The 11,872-nt window shown below is 36.7% G+C and overlaps 1 protein-coding gene across 1 annotated transcript in view; it reads right to left on the reverse strand.

The window, feature by feature from the left end:
• GOT1 (glutamic-oxaloacetic transaminase 1) overlaps positions 1-10,807 on the reverse strand; it is a gene marked incomplete in the record, with an annotated part of 256,257 nt that extends 245,450 nt beyond the window's left edge. The window contains 1 exon segment of the mRNA XM_044056832.1: positions 10,566-10,807. Coding sequence (XP_043912767.1) covers positions 10,566-10,677 — 112 coding nt within the window.
• Between the last annotated feature and the right edge of the window lie 1,065 nt (positions 10,808-11,872).

Consider the following 11,872-nt stretch of genomic DNA (forward strand, 5'->3'; position numbering starts at 1 on the left):
TTAGCCTAGTACTAACCTATGAACCTATGAAGAGGAACTTCACAGTGCATTACTCCCATTACTAACAATTTATTGGTGGCACACTGGACAGTGTTACTGCCTCCCACAACTATGCTACAGGATTTTGATCCTGACTTCTGCTTTTCTGAGGAGACTGTATGCTTTCCAAAAGTTCATATGGGTTTTCTTTGATTAGCACTTCCTTCCAAAGACATGGTGGGTGGACTGGCTTTTCAAATCACAAGTTCATAGGAGATTATTAGGCTAATGGTTCAAAAGCCCTTACAAGCCTACCAGTTTAACCCTGCATGTCCTCCCTGTGGTCGAGTGACGTTTAAAGACATGCAGGTAGGTGTCTGCATGAATGGGTGTGCCTTCTTTGAAGGTTGGGCATCGGGCTGGCAAACTCGACACCATAGAAAATCTACTGCCAATCATTAGCGGACCAGAGTTACACTGTGGCGACCCCTAACCGGGAAAAGCCGAAAGACATTAGTTATTTTGGTCCTTGAGATCTGGGTATTTGTTAATTAAATTACGATCAACAAATGATTAACCAAATAAAAATAAAACAGGAAATGCTACTTATGAAATATTTTCTCTTCAGAAAAGAATTTGCGTTAAGTATATTCATCTAAATATATCATGAATTCTCAGAAAAATAAAATAAAGCAATATTCAGAGTATTAAAATAAACTGCACTGATAATTAATAGAGCACCAGTCACCATTCTCAAATACCATCTTTAAAAGGAATACAGACAACAGGATAGGCGACAGGCATTTAATCAGGCATCAAAGGGGGGCAGACTATTCAAAGGCCTCAAGTAGGCCCAGAGTCTGTATAAAATAAAATAATACACACACACGCTTACTTTAATATTAAAGTCAACAAATTGTATCGCAAATTTTAATAAATAAATATTAACTGAACTCAATAAGAACCAGCGGTACTTTTCCATTAAACCCTACCAGTTCGTGCTGCTATATTTCGCTGGCATTTCAGTACTGGACACAAGTTTGTGGTTGACAACTACTTCTGTACAACTGACTGAGAAGTGTCTATTGTCATGTTAGGTGTACAGGACCATTAGGTAATTGCAGAAGTAGCTGCAGTCCACCATTAAACCCCTACCAGTTGCGGCAGTTTTTGGTTATTTTTTTATACACATGCTTTCAGCCAGAAGCTAGTTACCTTTTCAGTATAATACTTAACAGAGAATCCTGCCTCACTGTAGAAGGTTAATGTAGGGGAATACCATTAGGAGAGAAGGTGAAAAGATTCATAGTACTGGATATGCCTGGAACGGGTGATGTTTACCATCTTTTCTCAGGACTGATGTGTACTGCTGTGAAATCAACAACTGCAAACTTTATAAACTACACCTTGCATTGCAGTTGTATTTCTCAGCTACACGAGGTGCTCTGAAAAAGTCTTCAGAGTTATACTGCAGTACAATACCAATAAAAAAATATCGGTCTTGTAAATGCTCACACTCCCCGGTTTATTCAGTCAGCTCTGACATGCCAATGAAAGGAGTCATTCTCCACATTATAAAAACTGCGATTGTTTAAAACATTCATCTCTGCACTACTGCCTGCCTGCCAAATAAAATAAAAAAACGAAAAGTTAACCTTATCTAATGAAAATGATGCTTTTCACATCACATTTGTCAGTCCTGCATGAATGATAAAATAGCACCGAAACACAGCAGCGCCAAGACGTGACAGGGCTTTAATGGGAAAGTACCGAACCAGCAAAGAAAAAAAAAAAAAAAAAAAAAAAAACACATTTTAGCTGGGGTAAAGCATCAAGTGCCTATTCAGGGGGTTCTACAGCTTGTACCGCCTACTAATAATAACCAACTTCAAGGTCACTTCTCAGTATGAAAAGGAAAATAATCACTGAAGAACAAACTTCTGTTCACAGCACCATATTATAAGGTGGAATTTTGTCAGCTATCTTGTAAAATATCTAAAATAACTGAGAATAGCAGTTACAATATATTGTATTAGGATATTCAAGCATAATTAAAACAATATACCAATATTAAATAAAGTACCTATTAAGGTTATGCATGCTATATAGAAAGAGACCAAAGGACGCGGCTAGGAAGAATAATATAAAATGACATCTAAAATCAAAAATGAAGGGAAAGAGTAGTGAAAGAATCACTGACTTCGGAAATTATCTGTGGAGAACTGCAACATTAGATGGAAACAATAATGGAAATATTGAGGTCAGATGTTATGCAGATTAAAGAAAATGTACTACTTGAATGACAATCATATGAAAAACAAAACTAAAAAAGTTACGACACAGAAAACAACTGTAATGATGAAATACTACAACGCTATTTGAAGTCAGCTGATGGACAAGTACCATTTGTATACATCCTGCATATGCAACTCCATTATTTAAAAGCAAAGTTTTTATTTATCCGATTTGTTTACTGACTAGGTGGACTGCACCAGAAACCCTTCTCAATGAATGAAGTTCGGGGCTTGACCCTTTGGCATAGAGAAATGAAGCCCTTGAACTGAAAGTTTAAGCAGGGCGGATGGGAGTAAGCATGCGACACTGGTTCACCATCCTAAGAGGAGGGAGGTGGCTAGTCCCACTGCACTGCTGCCCCCTACTGGTGAAATACAGGAAAATCATATGCAGTTCTTGGAGGTGTGAGGAAGCAGCTAATGCATAAGCTAGGGGGCAGTTTGGTGGAAGGTGAAGGACTGGCTTAGAAATCCCTCTAGAATGATGGCACTTTGGAAATTTTCTTTCACTCTAGAATTGGATTAGAGCTGATCCACATGAAGTTCACACTAGCCACTCTCTAACACCAGACTATGCATGTGGGAAGAACAAATGGGCCACTAAAGCTCCAATTCAGGATGGGAACAAATGTGTTCCAGGGGTATTGCCCAGTCTGGGAGTGAGCCTGGCTCTCAATGTCATGGGTAAATAAATAAGCCAACTAAGTGTGGTTAATGCATACACTGGCTAGCAGGACGTCATGCGGAGGAAAATGAAATCCAAAATTACAAACGCGTTATTAAGTTCAACAAATAAACTAATAGAAAGCTACATGAAAAAAAGGATACTATTACTAGCCAAAACTACTTCTAGGAACTTAAATGTACATGATCACAATTACATACAAAAATAGATCTTTTATTTATTATGTGGGTTTTTATAAACCTTTTCTGTACACTGAAAATACTGATTTAGAAGTTGACATTAGTTCTTCATCTATGTTGAGCAGTGAAAGGACTAATTTATCTGTGTCCTGTTCGAGATTTTTTTGTACCTATTCAGTTGACCATCTTGAAATCAGGAGGGTCCTTAACAAGTGTTGGGCACTCATTACTGAAGATACATTATTGAACAATAGGTTAGGAGAATGTCCAAAAATTACTTTTAGAAGAGGGCAAAACCTAAAAGGTTTGCTTGAGTTAAAAACTCGAACTGTAACCCAACAGTCTGTAGGAATGAGGAAATGTGGGGCTTGCAATCAATGCAAGCACATTCTCACTGACTTAAAGGTTAAAATTAGGGACACAGAATACAAAATAATGGGGAAGTTTGGCTGTGAGTCTATGGGTGTTGTTTATGTGGCTATATGCTAACAATGTGCTGCATTCTATATAGGAAAAACGAAAAGAAAATTAAGACAGCGCATCTACGAACACACGTACGCTATAGCCAAACAAGATGTTAACAATGCCCTTGCCAGGCATATTAACGCCTGTCCAGGGCACTGTTTTATGTTTACAGTCCTGGGAAAAACATCTGTTGACAACTTTAGTGGTCCTTGGCAGGTTTATTTAGAAGTAAATTAACTTTACTGGCAATTACGCACATGGGCATATGTTAACCCAGGCTTAAACGAGTATGTCTGTATTGCTCCTGTTTTGAAATTATTATCTAACAAAAGATGAGTGTTTTAGGTGTTGCGCATATATATATATATATATATATATATATATATATATATATATATATATTCCTTTTGAAGGTGAAATCATTGTAGTAGTAAGTGGGTACAAGGTTTACATAACATATGATGAGTGTAAGGCATCTATCTGTTATGTTTACTTACACTAAATTTTAAGATATTTTTAATTAACTCATTTGAGTATATTATTTCCTTGATAGACTATGATGGGCAACTGTTGTAGTTTTATCAGTTTATGTACATTACACATATATTGCAAATACAATATACTATATGTAAGTGTTGTTTTAGAATTTAAAGTAATGTGGGACAATTGAATAAGATAAACATAAAGTTTGCTAAATATGAAGTATTCTAAATATAAAATGTTTCTTCTAAGAACTTTTTATATTTGATTTTTATAATTGATTTTTATAAGTTTTTATTTAACATAAAAAACTAGAATGTTTTTTGGTGAATTGTTTAAAGTTGTTTTAATAGGATGGTCCTAGTATTTTAAAAACAAGATTTGTTTAAAAACAAGATTTGTTTACACACAATTTAAAGTGTCTTTGCACAATTGAATGTAATTAATTAATTAAGAATTCAGTATATAAAACACGTTAGTTGGCTTGTAAATGTTGTCTGATGAAGGTGAGACACTGGGCTCACCGAAAGCTTAGTTTGTGCTTTGCTTACATTATTGTTGATTAATAAATTGGCTTTTGGGAGTGCTCACCTGCTCAGTTCTTCATTTTTTCTCAGTTTGTAGATCTTTTATTACAAATGTTGCAATTTCTACAACAATGTGATCTAGGCTATAGATTTGAGTCTATTTGTAAATGCATCACTTCCTTATTCAAAAATGTCTAGTAAAATTTTACTGAAATTATAAAAGCTGGGACAGTTTTGAAATGGATACATTACCAGCTAAATGGGAGGGAATAGAAACGTCTAAATCAACTACAGTACAACAAAAGGTTAACTACAGAAGTTCCACAAGGGTCAATACTTGCTCCCATACTGATCTATATTTTATACCCGTTGCAGATATTCACTTAAACTGAGAAATCCCTGCAGAGTCTCAATGCATCATGAAAGAATTCAGCACGCTCAAAATCATAACTCAAATTAAGTTGTCATGACTCATGAGCAAAATGTATACAAAATTCCAGGTTGAGAAACAAATATATTCAAATTTCCAACAAAGTAACACAAATATACAGTTCATTTCTCTGGACAGTTTAACTGAAAAAACAAACAAAGGCATTTTGGTCAGTTTATTTAATTGTAATAATTCAAAACTGCTTTTAAAAAAATTATACTGTATCCCACATTTTACTAAATATTACATTGCAACAACATAATATCTTGACATTTCATTTATTCAAAATGAAACGCCAAAATTCATGACATTGGTATTTTGTCTACTTTTCCCCAACCAAGACAAACAGTTGCAACTTGTTACATCAATCCAGTTTTATGTGGTACAGATATAAACCATTGTCAGAAGCTCAACGGTAGTATACTGCATAACTTTTAAATTGCTTTATTTCTTATTCTGTCTTGCATGTATATTTTTGTTACTTTATATGGCATACTCTGTGTAACTTTTACACTTGGGCAACATACATGCATGCACATAAAAAACACAAACACACACAAAGCTACAAGATGTCATGCTGACTACTTACAATCAGACAATTTAAATTGTTTTTCTCTGTGATGGGTTTAATGCTTCCTTAACACTCCATCACAGTGTTCAATTATTGTAACAGTTAATGAAGGCAACACGACCCCTTACAGATAATAGGGGAGAAAATGAAGGTTTCTAAAAGGAGATATAAGTTAGTTTAAGATGTGACAGGGGTAATGGAAGGTAATACCTCCTGTTGGAAAGCTGAAGAAAACGTGGGTTTAAAATTACGTTTATCTGGATGCTGGCTGTAAAGTCATCAATATACATAAGCGAGGGAGTGAGGGGAAAATACTCCCCAAATAGGGAGTGCATGGGTGCTTGGCTCACTGTAAGAAATAAATGCATGGTATCATTCTATCAAATAAAAAGGAAATCCTACTCTTAAGCACGTTGTTTTTTTTTTCCAAAGTGAATTTCCCTCCCTACAAAAGTGAATTTTCCTCCCTACAAAAGGAGGACTATGACATTACAGTCCTATATGCAGGAATGAATGGCTTGAGATGCAAAACCCTGAGGGACATGTAGAGAGCTATCAGAACATTCCATGCATGTTACAAACACAAGTAAGACAATAGTCCAGAGTGGAATTCTTCCTTCATCAAAAATTATACCTAAATACAAAGAAAGGATAACTGGTTCCAATAATTGATTAAATAGCTGGTGTCATTCCAAGGGGTCCAGTATGTGGTACCATGAGACAAAACGCTTGACATGGTCATTCAGGCTTGTGATTTACTAAGGATGGTCTGCACCTTCTGTTTCAAGGCTTCTGCATACTGGCTAAATCCTTTACTGCCTCCCAGTGCATTTTTAGACAGAGTCCAGTTGATGGATATTCCAGCATAACTAACTTATCAGTCCTAAAATTGGATCTCATTAAGTTGCTTTGCCTCAATGCCACAAATCTAATCAATGAACTGCCTAATCTAGAAGCACTCCTGCATTTGGAAACATCCATGTCTGCCTAACTACTGAGACTTGTTTAACTGAAAAGACAGCACTCCTCCCATATTGAGGTTTGCTCTTTTGATGCCTTTCGACCGAATGCCAACTGTGGAGGCTTCATATTAATAAAGGAATGCATTACCTGCAGATAGATCCCAATGGACCCACAAACTAAACTCGCTGAACTACAAATCACTCCAGATAGGATTAATTAGCAACTAATATCTTATTAAAGAACACATTCTTTGTACCTCGGTGAGCATGTAAGATTCCACAGTGTTCTAAATGATTTCTCTGTTAGCAAAAACTCCCCTCCCTGGGATGACTAATTACCATTCAATACACTGGGGCTGCTATATCTCTAATGCAGAACATGTGCAAAAATTTCTAGGCTTAAATAAAAAGTCTTTGGTGCAATCAGTAAACAAACCTACTACACAGTGCAGCATTCTTGACCAGATTATTACAAATATGGCTGTTACTGAAGTCAGTCCCTTCAGCAAGCCCTACTGAAATGAAGGACTATAAATGTACCAACCTCAACCTACTCCACGAAGAAATATCAAAATTCACTTATGACTGCATTTTTGCTGACCTTGATTCAATAGCAGGCTTCACTAAGGAGTTATATACCCATTAAGAAAAACTGCATAGAGCTAGCAGTCCCTACCGGAACCAAGCAGCTCTGGAAATTCAAACATAAGCCACCCTGAATGTCTTTTGCAATATATCACAAAAAATAAAGAAACTTTGAAAACTATTCAGTAGACCCAAAACTGTTCTTTTCACGGATAATATCAATATCAATAACACTACAAAAAGAAAAAATAAACACAAGAACATTATCAGGTCAACTGATGATGTCCATAAACTTAGGCTGGCCACTGAAGACAAAAATAATTATAGGTCATTTGCTCGCTACATTATTAAACTAGGAAAGACTACCCTACACTCCTCAGAACTTAGTCATATGGACTCCTCCTACTCCAGCCCAACAGACATTGCCAACGTCCTTGCAGCCACATTCAGTGCCAGTTTCACTCTTGCGATTTCTGTCCAAAACCCTGAAATATCTTAATGACTCCAATTATCCATAAAGATAATTTACTGAAAGTGCTAAGCAAGACCAAAAGTACTACTTTCATGAGACCTGACAACAGACCTGGTTGCATAATTAAATGTTAAAAATGCCCTTGCAAACACACCCCTTAAACAGTTTAACCCAAGTTTACTTACTGGTTTTGCTCTGATGGGTGGTGTACTGCAGTGACAATGCCTCTCCACAACAGCAGCCTTACAAGTGACCCAAACCATGAAACAATATATAAATGATCTCAAAAAATAAGATATTATTAATCTTATTACACTTGACCCACATATTTTGGTTTTGTGAAGGGAAGATCCTGTCTATAGAAACTGGTAAACTTGTTTGAACTGGTTATGGAGGCCATAGACACTGGCAATGTAGTACGCACCACACAACTTGATCTGCCAAAGGCCTTCAACACCATTCCCCATGCTGTCATCATAGAGAAGTTAAATGTTTTAAAAACTGACCCTTATGTGGAAACATGGTTAGCAAACTGGCTTAAAGACAGAAACTGCTAAGTGCATGACACAGGGGGCTCATCAGAAAGTAAGAAAGTGACCAGTAGTATCCCTCAGGACTCAGTGCTGGGACTGCTCCTTTTCAGCATTTACTTCTCCAATCTCCAAGCAGAAATGCAAGACCACTGGCTATCAAAGTTTGCAGACTGCAAACTGGGGGCTATTGTTAAGTACTCAATGATATCCATACCCTTCAGAATGAACTCTCACTAGTAAACTTTTACAGTACTAAAAATGGACTGTAAATGCTAAAAAGCGTAGGAAAATTATATTTTAAAATATTAATTAGCTGTTAGTGTGAACTGTAAGTTACTTAATCTAAATATCTGGCAATGTTGTTAAAAGAGAAATACAACTGATCAGTTGGGGCACAGGTTAAGGTTGTGAGCTGTAGTCCTTGTGACATAAGGTTTGATTCCCTCAGCCCATATTTGCCTCCTGTGTGAGCTTGATCAAGTCACCTAACCAAACACTGCTCTTGGGTCACTCCTGAAAAGGAACAGTGTCCCATAATTAGAATAAGCACTGATATTTCTTCAAAAAAGGGGTGGGGGTTCACAACAGTTTAATTTCAACTACTAAATGTTGTAAGGAGACTATTAAAACTGAGCCATTTAAAAGTATAATGGGGAAAGGGCACATGTTAAACACATACTTTGGAACAGGCTACCCATCTATGTCAAGCAAAGTTCTTCATTAGCACTCTTCAAGAAAAATCTTGATGAGTGGATGGGAAATGGGAAATACACCCCAGGGATCACTTATGTGTCTCTGCTCGACAGTGGCACAGGAAAATAACTTTCTTGGGTGGCGAAAGCCAGGGAATCTTGTTGGCTAGGCTTACGTAGGCCCTTGGGCTGATAGCCTAGTACCTACCTATGAACAAGGCTGAAAAATCAAGAAAAAGTGTTTCCTTGTACTGTTTTTGTAATTTCCCACTGACCAAATATGACCATTTCCAGGTGTAGCGCAGAAAGTAAACCTCTACAGGGACCAATCAGTAAATATGAATGTACAGTTTAATTATACCATAGTAGCTCCTACAATCACATCATTTCTGCATGAAACAGTAGAAGACAATCAATAAATTGAGTGTTCACAGGCAAGTAATAATAACAGACAGATGGAAAACCACTGCAGCAGTATTACTGTATGCAGTATTTTTATAGCGATAGTTGTATTTATGTGGCGTTGCAAAAGCTGTAACAATAAATGAACCTAGCTAAAAAAATGAAGTTTATTACAAATACTTTACTGTTATTTACATGAGCTAGCAAACAGTTATCTCAGTAAAATGGACACAAGAAAGACATAAGCTGGAACCAGAAAAATAGTGGAGAAAGGAAGGGCAGAACAAAAAACAGAAAATGACAGCATGTAATGGTGAACAGCAGAATTGCAATAGCATATCAGAAGAAAAATATAAAGACAGCAGGCTTTAGGAACAGTTTTAGACAATATGCAAAACGTACACTAAACATCTATAGCAACAACATACATGCCAATTCATTTGACACTGAAGCAATTATTTAAATTTAGTTGCAGTAGCTGTTCCAGTACCTGAAAATGCAGTGACTGGTCTCACGAGACTACGATACCAAATTAATACAAGCCTTGTTTTGAAGGATAGTAATCAGCTGAACTTTCCTGCCTGTACAGACCTCTGCAAAGAAACAAGCATTCCTTTGTACTACAGCACTGCTCCTTAAATAGTAAGGGCAGTTTGGTTTGGATGCCCAGCTAGGTGCATATATATATATATATATATATATATATATATATATATATATATATATATATATATATATATTTTTTTTTTTTTTTTTTAAATGCTAATTGCTGTTAAGGTTTGTGTCTATGACAGGATCAGGCTATGTGCAAAAAAGGGTAACTGTCAAGAATGGCTGTCAGCAAATTAGTTGGTATTCATAACACACCGCTTTGCATGACCTTTGCTTTATAGACAGGTACAACGTCATTTTGATATTTAATAAAAGTAAGTTGTCTTCCTTTTGTGTTTTGATACTTAAAAGAAGCTTATCTTCTTTTTGTGTTTTGAAGAAGGCTAACTACGAAGTCTAAGAAGTACTATAATACAACTCTCTGAAGAAGTGCCTTCCCTGCTAGTTGTCAATTGGTACTCACATTTTCCTCAATACCATTGCTTTTTATTACCATCCTCAGTCTGCAAATTCAAGTATGCATGAATGAATGAATGGGAGATCACTTGTAAAACGATTACTTGCTTAAATAAGTATTACTTAAACCATACGTTAGAGAAGCTTCATCGTAGGACTCTGAGACCAGTTACCCTGCAATATTCCGAGTCCCTGATACTGTCTTACTGCAACAGACAAGCAGTTTTGCAGCCATTCTCACCTCCGGCACTGAGGTTTACTTTGCGTGGATCCTCATCTTTCTGGAAATCTGCAACTAGTTTGAAGACAGCAACGGGAGTAGCAAGTGGAACATTACCAAAGACACTGGCCATGATGTCCGAAACTGTTACTATCTATCCGTCTACAGACACCACAGAAGAAGAAATTCACCTTCAGATCAAAAGTAAGACAACCAGCCGAGAAAAAGGCAGTGCCGGCACTTGACCAACCTTGACAGACAGTCGATTGGATCGACAGTCAAAATAGCCTATGAGGTTACAGTAGGGGTTGGGCCAACATACTACTCTGACCCAATCGTTGCCATTTCTTGGGCAGGGGTGGATTGAAACCCTAATTTCTTAGGACACAAGAAACAAACATTAGACAACCGGAAGTTTATATTCATTGGACAGGGCCAAAGTAAAACCGGTCTTTTTGCATATAACACAAATTAAACCTAAAAATTCAGTACCATATTGACAGGGGCTCTGCAAGACTGCATAAGCGGAAGCATAGCTCTAACCAATCAGGAACAAATCTCAACAGAATCAGGAACAAATCCCAACAGAATCCGGAACAAATCCAGAAAAAATCAGGGACACTTTTAAAATATTAGTTCTAATAACTTGAGACATTAACGGAACTAGAGAATGCGAATTAATATATATTTCCTGATGTAAAATAAGTATTCCGTTCTTAACTATTGTCATTATTTATTAAGTATAATTCACCACCTTTTGTCCAAAAGGGACTGGTGTTAAGAAGGATTAAAAGGGACAGAACTAAATTTTGAGTCAAAATCATGGACAGTTGAGAGGTATGAGCGCAAGACTTTAAAAAAAATATATGAACTGTTGTATCACGCGGAACTATTTCCTCACAGCTCGGGCAAAGATAGCTCTGTGAGGGTATTTAAGAAGATAAAGCCTCGCCCCTTTGTAGATTCCTGGCATGCTGGTTGCTTGTTTTCATGTCCTACGTAAAGGTCAAGGGCGCCTAGGTCATTCTGCTATGGAAAGTTTTAGGAACTAGGCCTGAGGCCGTTAGATGCAAGCCGTAAGAAGCAAACAAGTGTGTTTTTATAAAGCATCCACTTCACTTTATTCCATAATTAATTCTGAAGCAAAAGCTAGGATAGTGTTAATAAAGTGAAGACGGGTCGGCTGAGCATAACTTACAGATGCATTTTACGCTGCTATGTCACTATTTTTAACGAGTACTGAATAGAGACTGTAAATAAATCTGCTAGTGTATTTATGTGTCGTCGACATCTTATGATACGTGTCGCATTATTTCAGCTAAAGTTGA

Source organism: Protopterus annectens, chromosome 14.part0 (assembly GCF_019279795.1).
Source record: "Protopterus annectens isolate FY-2018-M chromosome 14.part0, PAN1.0, whole genome shotgun sequence".
NCBI classification, from domain to species: Eukaryota; Metazoa; Chordata; order Ceratodontiformes; family Protopteridae; genus Protopterus; species Protopterus annectens.